The sequence below is a fragment of the Oryctolagus cuniculus genome, chromosome 8 (assembly GCF_051225735.1).
Source record: "Oryctolagus cuniculus isolate XC-2025 breed Fujian yellow rabbit chromosome 8, ASM5122573v1, whole genome shotgun sequence".
In the NCBI taxonomy this organism is placed as follows: Eukaryota; Metazoa; Chordata; class Mammalia; order Lagomorpha; family Leporidae; genus Oryctolagus; species Oryctolagus cuniculus.
In genome coordinates this window covers 128,462,161-128,475,007 of record NC_142874.1, presented here as the reverse complement: position 1 = coordinate 128,475,007, position 12,847 = coordinate 128,462,161, and the positions used below count along the sequence as shown (strand labels likewise).

The following is a 12,847-nucleotide window of genomic DNA, read 5'->3' as shown; positions in this document are numbered from 1 at the left end:
GCTCCAACTCCAGAGGTTCTGAAGGTCATGGAGGGAGAAGAACCATCTTTTGAAAGGGCTGAAGACAACTAGAAAGAATCCTATTTCAATTCAAGGAAGAAAGTGTAGGGAACTTCAAAGAAGAGTTTGAGAATAGAAACACATGTACTGGCAACTATGTCTTCTGACAAGCAAATTGGAAGCTTCAGAAAAATGAAAAGAAATGACTAAGTAGCATTACTCTTTCTGACATAAAAAGTGCCTGAGAATTAGTTTATAGGATGAGAAATGCCTTGGGGACTCTGTATCTTTTTTTTTAAGATTTATTTACTTATTTTACTTATTTGAGTGGTAGAGTTTCAGAGAGAGACGACAGAAAAGTCCTCCATCAGCTGGTTCACTCCCCAGATAGCCACAACTGCTGTGGCTGGGCTGATCCGAAGCTAGGAGCCAGGAGTGTCATCTGGGACTCTCACGTGGGTGCAGGATCCCAAGCACTTAGGACATCTCCCAGTGTTTCCCCAGGCCATATGGGGTGCCAGCCTGGGCAAGCAGGATTGGGTTTGTTCTCATAGTTTCAATGCAGGCAGTGACTGGCACACTGAGAATTAGGAGGAAAGAGCAATGAATCACAGGAAGCTCAACAAACATGTAGAAGTCGGGATTTGCACTTGACCCTGGCCAAAGGAGGCCTTCAAGGAAATGTCTGACCACAGAGACACTTGTAACCTCTGGCACTATAAGCCCATGTGGAACTGGTAAGCTACTTAAATTTTCGGCCTCAGGTGGAATGTGATCCTAGAGTCATTAGTTCCTCTTTTTTAAGCTACATTTCAGAGTCTTCTGCAGCAGTAGGTGAGCCTCCCACTAGGGATTTCAAAGGTACAGTTCTTGATACAAAGAAAAAAATAAATAGTACTACTCTTCAAACTGTCTTCTCCCTGAAATTGGGCAGCCACTGCTTAGAAATTACACTGAACAGGACAAAATTAAAAAAAAAAAAAAGGACAAAAAAAAAAAAAAAAAAACAGCAGGTGTTCAGCCAAGCAGTTTGAATAACACAACACACCAAAGTGCCAGGCTCCATCTCATGATTCCAGCTTCAAACTAACACACAGCAGGAGACAGCGGTGATGGCTTGAGTAAATGGGTTCCTGCTAATCAAATGGGAGTGCTTGATTCAATTCCTTGTTCTTAGATTCAGTCTGGCTCAGTATTTATGGAATAAACTAGAGGATGGGAGCTATGTCTTTCTTTATCTTTCTTCCTCTGAAATAAATAGATAGCTACATAAATAAATAAATAGAAAGGGGGGGTCGGCATTTGGCCTAATGGTTAAGACACTGCTCAGGATAGCCACATTCCACATTGGGGTGCTTAGGCTCAAGTCTCAGCTCCATTCCTGATTCCAGTTTCCCACTAATGTGCACCCTGCCAGGCAACAGGTTCAAGTAGTTGGGTCCTTGCTACCCATGAGAGAGCTAGATTGTGTGCCTGGCTCCTGGCTTTGGCCCAGCCCAGTCCTGATGGCTCTGTGCATCTGGGGAAAAAACCAGCAGATGGTAGTGCTGTCTCTCTTCCTCTCCCTCACCTCTCCCTCTCATTATCCCTCTCTTTTGCTTTCTCCTTCATCTACTTGAAGATGAGATTTTGCTATTTACAATTATTGTAATATATTCATATGTGCTTGCATGCCATATATGAGGTTGACAATCTTATTCAAATTAGTTTCGTCTCTCTTCCAAATAAAATTGTTCTTTTAATCTAAGGAGTAATCTTATTTTCTCTGGACCCATAATGTTGAGTCAGTCGAGATTAATCAATAACAAGGATTTTGGACACTTTTACCAGTAGTGAAGAAAGTACATTTTCTTCTCTCATTTACCTTGCCCAGACAGAGAAGCTGGTTCTCTCCTTAATCATAAGATAGAGAGGATCCTGAATAGTCATGGTTTTGGCATCTCATAGCCTGTATGCCATACATTTCCTTCTTCCTTCCTCATGAAATCAAGCAAGAGATGTGACACTTGATATCCCCTCTACGTATCTATCTCTATTGGCAGAAAATGAAGAAAGGATAATCAGTTTATGATCAACTCCACTTCTTAATTAATGTATCAAATTCAATTTTTAGATAAGAGAACAGAGATTATAGAATTTAAAAGTTGAATTAGTTCCATGTCTATTAATTTCAGATCTATTGCTTTCTCCACTACACTGTTGTACTTTGAGCAGTGGGGAAGAAATCAGTTACTTGTTACCTACTACATTAAGTGACTGTCAACATCATTGAAGGTGTTATTGATGAACCATCCCAGGAGAAGAGTGGATATAGAAGTAGAAACTGAACCCTCTCACTACTACATTTCCTGTCTACCTTTCCCATCAAAAGGCAATTTGTTCTGATGATTTTTAAGTAATTGCTCTAGTGCCCACTTTTCTGCAAGCCCAGTCACTCCCTTGAGATGATATCCAATATAAATTACCAGGAAGACTTTTAGTTGTACCCCTGCCAGGAGACATTCCTCTTCACATAAGTCTCAAAGGGGCTTTGTGCTGTGACACAGTGAGTTAAACTGCTGCCTATAACACCAGCCTCCCATATGGGTGCTGGTTCTAATACCAGCTGCTCCATTTCCAATGCAGCTCCCCTGCAAGTGGGCCTAGGAAAGCAACAGAAGATGGTCCAAGTCTTCAGGCACCTGCCACCCACATGGGAGACCCAGAAGTTCCTGGTTCCTGGCTTTGGCTTGGCCCAGCCCCAGCCACTGCAGCCATTTGGGGAGTGAACCAGCAGATGAAGTCTCTCTCTCTTTCTCTCTCTCTCTGTAACTCTACCTTTCAAATAAATAAATAAATAAATCCTTACAATAAAATAAAATAAAAGTCTCAAAAGAATTTTACCAGTATCTCATTGTTAAGAGTTAATTGTGGAACCAAACTGAATCCAAATCCCAGATTGGTCAATATTCAGCTTAGAAACCTTGGGCACATTTTATAATCTCTTCATCCCTCAGGTTCTTCATCTAGAAAGAGAGAGAAAGAGAGAGACAGAGAGAGAATAATTTATCTACTCCAGAGGGTTGTCAAGAAGACTGAATTGAAAATATTGCAAGTGTTCAGAAGAATTCATGGCAGATAAAAAAGTCATGGAGCTATTACGATTGTAACTACTTTCTTGTTGATCTTCTAATCATTTTTACAAGAGATCCTGACCATGGTATTTTAGCATTCTCAGTTGACCCTAATTTCAGAACTTGTTAGGATATTATCCACATTAATACATTTATTAATTCAGCAAGTATTTTTAGTGCTCATGTGTCATAATTTATGACATTACTAGTGAATGAGAAAGTACCTACTCTCAAAGTGTTTATGGCCCCACACAGGAGATAATACTCTGCACGTCTTTGGAAATAGAAATTTGAGTAACAGATTATGAGATTTATGCACAAGAGTAATCCTTTGTGAGCAGTAATTGTCTGGTATCTATGTGTTTTTTTTTTAAAGATTTATTTTATTTATTTGAAAGAGTTACAGAGAGAGGTAGAGACAGAAAGGTCTTCCATCCGTTGGTTCACTCCCCAGATGGCCACAACAGCCAGAGCTGTGCTGATCCGAAGCCAGGAGCCAGGAGCTTCTTCTGGGACTCCCACGTGGGTAAAGAGGCCCAAGGACTTGGGCCATCTTCTACTGCTATCCCAGGCCATAGCAGAGAGCTGGATCAGAAGAGGAGCAGCCAGGACTAGAACCGGTGCCCATATAGGATGCCGGTGCTTCAGGCCAGGGTGTTAACCCACTGCACCACAGCGCCGGCCCCTGGTATCTGTGTTTCAATTTCACTTTTTTATTAAAAAAAAAAAAAACTCAACACTTATTATTGTCTAAATACTTTAGATGAAATATTACTAGATGATCACACCAAATTTAGATTTTCTTGAAATTCTCATTTGAATTCATGAAAGTATATTCTATTAAAAAAAATTTCTTTTCCTCATAATATTGTCTTTGGTTCCAAAATGGTCACTGGTCAGTAAACACATGTTGAATGAACAGTGGCTGTGTTCATTTGTCTTATTAGCCTTGTGGAGTCTACTTTGAAATCAGCAATTAGCTTGAGTCACACTTTTACAATGAATCTAACTAAACCAATTTTCTCCATTGCAATTAAAGCACCCAGAGTACACAGGACACTCCTAAAGCACTACCCACATTCAGAGGAATTAAATAGTGTCCAGTATTTTCTTTAATGCTTTGGGAGAGATAGAGAACTAAGTAGTGAGAAGAGATAGAGGAAGTTTAACAACACTTAGCTATGGTTAGTATGACAACATAATATAGCAACATACTTAAATGACACCACATAGGTTAGCTTAATATAATTAGGGTTCTATAGAAACATTTTAAAACAGTTATTTATTTGTTTATTTGAAAGCTAGAGTTACAGAGAGGGAGAGGCAGAGGCAGAGAGAAAGAAGTTTTCCATCTGCTGGTTCACTATGCAAATGTCCTCAATGGCCAGGGCTGTGCCAGACCTAAGCCAAGAGCCAGGAGCTTCATTCAGGTCTCCCTTCTGGGTACAAGGGCTCAAGCACTTGAGCTATCTTTGGCTGCTTTCCCAGATACACCAGCAGCGAGCTGGATTAGAAGTGGAATAGATAGGACTTGAATCCATGCCCATATGGGATGCCGGCACTGCAGGTGGCAGCTTTACCCACTATGCCACAGCACTGGCCCCTATAAAAACATTTCATTGCACACATAAATATTTTCTTAGACAATTATACTGTCAATCTAAAGAAGAATTTTTTTTTATTAATTTGACAGATAGAGTTATAGACAGTGAGAAAGAGAGAAACAGAGAGAAAGGTTTTCCTTCCGTTGGTTCACCCTCCCAAAAGGCCACTATGGCCGGCACTGCGCCAATCCGAAGCCAGGAGCCAGGTGTTTCCTCCCAGTCTCCCACGTGGGTGCAGGGCCCAAGCACTTGGGCCATCCTCCACTACCTTCCCGGGGCCACAGCAGAGAGCTGGACTGGAAGAGGAGCAGCCGGGACTAGAACCGGCACCCATATGGGATGGCACCCATATGGGATGCCAGTGTCACAGGCGGAGGATTAACCAAGTGAGCCACGGGGCTGGCCCCCTGAAGAAGACTTTTGAAAAGTCATGGAGGAAACTTCAATTGAAAACACAGGAATGCAAAACAAACTATTTTCCCTGGACGAATTTCAGCCAGTCATGTTGCCCCATAGGGTAAGGAGACCAGATTAGCTGCTTTTCTGGGTTCCTCAGATATGGAGTAAGCAGGACGCATGTAAACAAGACTCAGTCTAACACAGGGAGCTTTCCTGAGCCATGGGGATCACCTCATGAATTCTAGGCTTCTGTTATCTCTTGCTGCCTGCATGTAAACAGTAAATCTGCTTCATGTGACTTGTGCATGTGAGTGTCCTGTCTCACTGCATTCATGCAAGTTGTAGAAACTGCAGCCCAAGATGTGAAGGGCAGAATTGACAACCGTGGTACAGTGAGTTGGCTTTGAAGACACTGATGATCAAACTTGCCCCCACCCAAAGAGTAGGAAATAGGAAAACCATTCTGCAACCTTTGCACAATCAGAAAGAGACAAATAAGTGTGCAAAATGAGCAGCAGAGAGAGAAGTCAGGGCCCTGTAAGACTGTGGACATTCTGCAGGGGTTGTATGACCTCTGGAAAGAATTCCAAACAATACTTTTTTTAAAGATTTATTTATTTATTTGAAAGATGATGTTACAGAAAGAGGTAGAGACCAAAAGAGAAGTCTTCCATCTGCTGGTTCACTCCCCAGATGGCTGCAACAGCCAGAGCTGAGCCAATCTATAGCCAGGAGCAAGGAGCTTCTTCCGGGTCTCCCACGTGGGTGCAGGGGCCCAGGGACTTTCACCATCTTCCACTGCTTTCCCAGGCCATAGCAGAGAGCTGGATTGGAAGTGGAGAAACCAGGATTCGAATTGGTACCCATATGGGATGCCAGCACTGCAGGTGGCGGATTTACCCACTATGCCACATCGCTGGCCCCCAAAAAACACTTTTGAGATTTGATGATTGTTTACAGCCCTTGTCACAACTGTTGGGGAATAGTGTTTTTTTTTTTCTTCTTACTATTTGTTGTACTATTTTCTCAGTGTAGGGTTCATCCTATGAATATAAAACAAACTGAAAATAGATCTTTATAAACATTCAGAGTGGAAATAGGAGGGAGAGAGGATGAAGCAAAGTAGGAGCCTGGGCTGGAAGGAAGGTCGGGGGGAGGGAGTATCACTATGTTCCTAAATCTGTATTTATGAAATGTGTGAAATTTGTATGCCCCAAATAAAATAAAAATAAGATAAAATACAAATGGAAAAATAAATCTGTTTAGAAATACCACGATGGAGAAGAAACCTTTAGTATGCACTTCAATGAATTAGAAACTGATTGAACTTCCCAAAACTTGACGTAATGCCCAGACACAAGCAGGTGGCCCTTCTGCCACAGCCTTTATTGCATGAGTCAGGCAGGGCACATTAAAGAAGGGTGGAATTTCTGGAACCATCATATAAAGGCTTTGACATAAGGGATGTTTGTGTATTTCAACTGCTTATGTTATAGCCATTAGCCTTATAGAGAGTTACAGATACATGTACTTTCATAAATGTGATGTATTAATTAACAATACAAGCTATTTCAGTTTTTGAGTGTTCTACAAATAAAAGATGAAGTTTTTTTTTTAAAGAGTCTTCAACTATTAAGGATCTGACATTTCATCATTTCCAAACAAAATACTTATTTTTGTTTAGTATATTAATTTGTTAAAGAAACAACACTTTGCTTTTCATATGCAATTTCTTTGTTACTCAAAGCATGTATAGAAGTCATTTATCATAAAATAATTTGAGAAAAAGGCCTCATCAAAAGATCATGATTACTTTTGTTAATAAGAATTAATTAGCACTGTTTTAGGTCATTAATAGCTTCTTGGTCTTTTATTCTTTTATGCTTTTAGTGTACCATGCCGCAGTCTATTACAAGAGATGTGACTGACCAAAAGAAATAGACAGAAAGAAGTATAATTTATTTTGAATATTTTAAGTATGATTTTATAAACATACATAGCGCACTAAAGTCACTCTGGTGTGTGTGTGTGTGTGTGTGTATGCTTAGAAATCAGGCAAAGACAAGAGAGGGTACTGTAGTGCGGCAGGATATGCCTACCCTGAGGCACCCACATACCATATCAGAGTGTGGGTTCAAGTCCTAGCTACAATATTTCCAATAAAGCGCTCCGTGAGTTACCTGGGAAACAGCAGATAATGGCTCATGTACTTTAGTTCCTGCCACCATGTTGAAGACCCAGATAGAATTCCTGACACTCGGTTTTAGGTTGGCCAAACCCTAGCTATTGCAGTCATATGGGGACTAAACCAGCAAATGGAAAGTATCTCTCTCTCTCTCCCTCTCTCTCTCTCTCTCCCTCTCTTTCTATCCCAACAAATTGCCTTTCAAATAAATCTTTAACAAATTATTCAAATATGACACATATCAATTATGAATGTTGCCCTGAACTAACAATTCCTGTGATAATCAGAATTTTTCTGAGCAATTTAAATCTCTTAGTCATAAAACATATCCTTTATCTTTATTATTTACTATCACAGATTGAAACACTGATCTCAGTTCTTCATTCATCATTCACACATGTACCATAACCTCATCATGGGAAAATTACACTTTCCCAACTCCTTGTCTTGGACTTTGACATGTGACCTGTTCTGGCCAATGGAGTATTAATGGACCTGATATGAACAAAGGTTTAAATTTAGATTGTGTAGTGGAGCTTGACTTCTATAACTCCAGGAATCTAGTTTCTGTATCCATAGAGTTTGCCAAAAGTAAAGCACATTCACAATTCTTTGTTTGTCTCTAATTACAAAAAGCACTGTGCTTATGGTCAGCCATCAGCATAGCCACCCAAGCTATATGAGTTCATTGTGAAAGTAAATTTGCAATTTCCTGTAATCAACAACCTCACTGCAGAAGCAATTGCATCTTCTAGTCTCTATGATATTCTATAGCACTGCTTCTGATCAGATTTAAAATAATGAGATTTTTTTTTTTTTTGACAGGCAGAGTGGACAGTGAGAGAGAGAGACAGAGAGAAAGGTCTTCCTTCGCCATTGGTTCACCCTCCAATGGCTGCCACGGCCGGTGCGCTGCGGGCCAGTGCACCACGCTGATCCGAAGGCAGGGGCCAGGTGCTTCTCCTGGTCTCCCATGCGGGTGCAGGGCCCAAACACTTGGGCCATCCTCCACTGCACTCCCGGGCCACAGAAGAGAGTTGGCCTGGAAGAGGGGCAACAGGGACAGAATCCGGCACCCTCACCAGGACTAGAACCCGGTGTGCCGGCATTGCAGGCAGAGGATTAGCCTAGTGAGCCGCAGCACTGGCCTAGATTTAAAATAATGAGATTTTCACAGTGACTATAAAGATATTGAAACCAAACTGGAGTTACTTTTATAATGTATGTGATGATTAAGCTTGTATTTGATATCAAAAATTTTTAAAGTGGTAATGCAGATTTCACAAGGTAAATATTTATTTTGCGAATGCAAGTCTTAGAACTAATAGGAAATATTTCATTGTATTTGAACAATAGCTTTAAACTTTAGGTATATAATTATTTAAATTTATTTAAAAGACCTATTGTTCTGCACCAGTGGAGTGGCTCAGAGGGTTAAAATCACAGCCTGCAGTGCCAGCATCCCACATGGGCGCTGGTACAATCCACTTCTTACCCAGCTCCCTGCTAATACAGCAGAGAACTTCCCAGGTCCTTGGGCCCCTGCACCCATGTGGGAGACCAGGAAGATGCTCCTGGCTCCTGGCTCCTGGCTCCTGGCTCTGTCCTGGCCCAGGTTCAGCTTTGACTGCCATTTGGGGAGTGAATCAGCAGATGGAAGATCTCTCTCTTTTTCTCTCCCTCTCTGTAACTCTGCTTCTCAAATAAATAAGGCTTCAAAAGCTTAAAAAATAAATGACCTATTGTTTTAAACCAAGGAAAATCCAAACAGTGATTATTTTTAATACATGATCATTTCCTGGTTATTATAAAAAAACTATTTTGGAATTAATGGAAAAGATCTTTTCTCTAGGTTGTAATATAAAGCAATTACGTGCCTGAAGAAGGAATTCCTTACACAGAACTTCTTCACTCTGGTTACAGAAGCTGTCTGAAGCATTGACCCAATCACAGCCTACCCAAGCCAAGCCTAACATTGAAGGACAATTTACACACTAGTAAATGTGAGACAGGGGTTTTCTATTCCAAGCATCAACACTCCGGCTATGGCTTATTTAGAATTATTGTGGCAATTGTACAAAAAACACGTACTAACTTTAGAGACTTTCATTTATTACTGCTCAAATTGCTTTATCCATCATTTACCTTATACAATGTCTCAATCATAGAAAGGCCTCAGTGATGAACTATTGATTGACTGATACACAACTGTAGACTGAAGGAATTTATAATCCCCACTGGGTAAAATAACCCATAGGAGAAGTTACAAAAGTGTAGGACACCGTGTGATTATACAAGTGGGTCGTCCATGGTGAATCCTGCATTTGTGCAGAAAACGTAAGAAGATGCAGTTTTACAACTGATGTCCATGGAAGAAGATGTCAGGGGGATTGACGAAGTCCATGAAACAAAACGAGTTTAGGCTGCATTTTAAGAAATTATATAAGTAAGTCTGTGTATAGAATGGGTGATAATGAAATATCTAATAACGGCACAATACAGCTAAAAATTGTGAGAGCTAAGTGTGCAGTGAAGGGGGTATATTTTTATGCAGACAGCACTGCGTTCACATCTTGCTGCTTCTCCACCTGCATACTGACGGGGAATCCCAAGTATTTCAGGACCCCCGTCTTCTCTGTAAGGAAGCTAAATGATGCGTTCTCAGTGGAATCATTCTGGTGAGTAAATGAAATAATTACAAGCAGACGTACTGACTACATTTTTAAGAACTATTCCCCTCACTCACAGGATTTTCGCTTGAATTCCCCTAAACAACTTCTTTCTTTATTGTTTTATTTCCATTTCCAAGCTTGAAACAGGCTTTTCCACTGTTCAGTTTAAGACTGGGAGCTTGAAATGGAGAGCTATACAGCTATAAACAGGCAGACCCCACCACTCTGGGTTCTCAATAGAATGACATTCTAGAATTCTTTTGTTAAATTTGGCCCATTTTGCCAGCAACCTTCATCTAAATGGTCACACCAAGAGACCCAGAGTCCACAGCTTTTTCCAGCCTTCCTCAAATGAGAGTGAATCAGCATGTGTAATCACTGGCAAAAAAATGACAATACTCTTTTGATTCAACAATTGTTGCTTTCCCAGGTGCTCATTAAAAGTCAGATACAAGTGAGCAAGCGGCAGCACTAGAGCTGACAGAGATTATTCAACAGATGTGCAGGCACAGGCACACTCACACACAGCATCTTATTACAGCTTTTTCTGAGGTTTAACAGACTAGTGCTGAGATATGTTTAATAATGCACTGAAAAGTTCTGTGGCAAACAACATTGCCTTGGAGACAGGCACACTCCTTCTGTGATTCCTAAGTCAAGAACAAATCCTTTGAAAGAAGATGCCGTCTGCTTTCATATTTTTATTTTTTATGATTGTTGCATCTTTTTCATACAACCTTGCACAATGTTTTACTCATGACATCATTCATAACAATAATTTTCAAAAGAGCAAAATACTTGAATTGTGCCAACAGGGTCCAAAGTGTAAAAGCGTATGCATGCTCGTATTATGTAAAACTAAGAGGTACCTAATAAAATCATTTCATTGAGATTACTTTTCATTTTTTAAGGCAGACAGTGGTGGTAGAATTGGGAAGCCCCATACTGAGACCCTTAGGGCGTTCAGAAACGTTGGCAAACAGACAAAACAGCCAGAGAGAGCAAGGTTTGGGAAAGTGCAACACTGAGGAAGCTGCAGAGGTCTCCTCTCAGAGGCACAGGTATCAATGCATTCCAGAGTTGCGAAGGGAAATAGAAACTTAAGTTGAATTAAATTAGTTTTAGTAGCAAAGATTTGCAGACATGATGGGTAGGACAGAGCAGCATACGTTCAGCTGTCCAAGTTAAATACATAGTTATTATCTTTTCAGATTATAAAATAATATTAAATGTCTACTGGGGAGCTGGAAAGAATTAGAAAAAAGTGTGTTGGGGCCAACGCCGTGGCACAGGTTAATTCTCCACCTGTGGCACCAGCATCCTATATGGGCACCGGTTCTAGCTGCTCCTCTTCCATAGCTCTCTGCTATGGCCTGGGAAAGTAATAGAAGATGGCCCAAGTGCTTGGGCCCCTGCGTGGGAGACCGGGAAGAAGCACCTGGCTCCTGGCTTCAGATTGGCGCAGCTCCGGCCATTGTGGCTATTTGGGGAATGAACCAACAGAAGGAAGACCTTTCTCTCTGTCTCTCCTTCTCACTGTCTGTAACTCTACCTCTCAAATAAATAAATAAATAAATTCTTTAAAAAAATAGAAAAATGTGTGCATCTAGTTGGGAGGGGAAATCAGTGGGCATTTTCATCAAGATGGTTCATATTGGAAAGACTGGATATTCAGCAAGAACCAGAGTTCACAGAGGTTTTGGGTGGAGAGTAAATCTGGTTTCTCCACCTCCTTCAGAATCACCTACTACCTGAGTCAAGTAGTTAAAGTGGAGGTCACAGTTTCAGTTGAGGCAGTGAATTACAGTTTGAACAAGAGAAAAGTGGGCACTAGTCAGAGCCTCGAGTGTAATGTGCACAAGCCACCAGAGCCTGCCTTCAGTAGCGGTGGGTTCCTAGCGAACAAACTCTGGCCTGCAAACACTCAGAGGGTGCAGGTGTCTGGAATCCGAAAGTATAGATCCAGTGTTTGTCCAAAACGAGCACACAGAAGAAGGTAAGAGTAAGTGTATACAAGCAATTGGCTGAGAGAAAAAGGGAAGTGGTTGGATAAGAATTAAGTGTGATGATCCATGGGATTTCAGGTCATGTGAAAAATCAGTGCGGACAGCACAATTTAATCAAGATTAAAATGCAAAAACTACAAACAGCACACAAAGCGTGTAATCTATTTTGAAATACATCCTCGATTCTTACTTCAACATGCTGCATGAGCCCACCTGGTGCTGCAGAGGTCTCCTCAGGTCCACTGTGAGGTTGCAGGTGTGAAACAAAGCTCCGATGGTAAGTTCTAGCTCCCTGAATGCTTCCTCAGGCCCTGCCTTACATTCCGTCCTCTGAAATCAGTCTGTTCCATTACCCTCACTTCCTCTCCTACTGTTTGTTTTCCATTATTTCTCTCAGCTGCAACTTCACTCTGCTTATTTTCTTGGCTCTTAATGGATATGATATCATCTTTGTGTTTTTCATGGTGACATGCAGACTTAGGACTTCTGAAATCCTGCACCACTGCCAGAGTCATGGTCTTCAATGGCCTGTCCTCAATACAGGTCATTTGCCTGCAGGCACCCATTTATGTAGGAGGAGAGTTTACACATAAAAACTATCACACTGAAAGGCTAGTTACTGAATATACACATTTGTCATCTTTCATTTTTTATTCTAAAATTGATGAAATTTTTAAAAAATGCTTTTGAAATTTACTAAACACAAGATTTCAGAAGGCAGGGATTTCTTTTACCACAGCACCTAATATACAAAGGTAGTATTTGTAGTATTTCTAGTTCCTGCTTATCCCTGGGGGATATATCCCAAGACCCCAGGGAACAAGTGAAACCACGGATAATAGTGAACCCTATGTACACTATGTCTTTT

The 12,847-nt window shown here is 40.9% G+C and overlaps 1 protein-coding gene across 1 annotated transcript in view; it reads right to left on the bottom strand.

Annotated features, from left to right (window-relative positions):
• Positions 1-9,611, bottom strand: part of LOC100357850 (steroid receptor RNA activator 1-like) — a 181,170-nt gene extending 171,559 nt beyond the window's left edge. Inside the window, exon 1 of the mRNA XM_089301784.1 lies at positions 9,597-9,611. Within this exon, the coding sequence (XP_089157910.1) occupies positions 9,597-9,611 (15 nt within the window). The remainder of the gene's footprint in view (positions 1-9,596) is intronic.
• Positions 9,612-12,847: the final 3,236 nt, after the last annotated feature.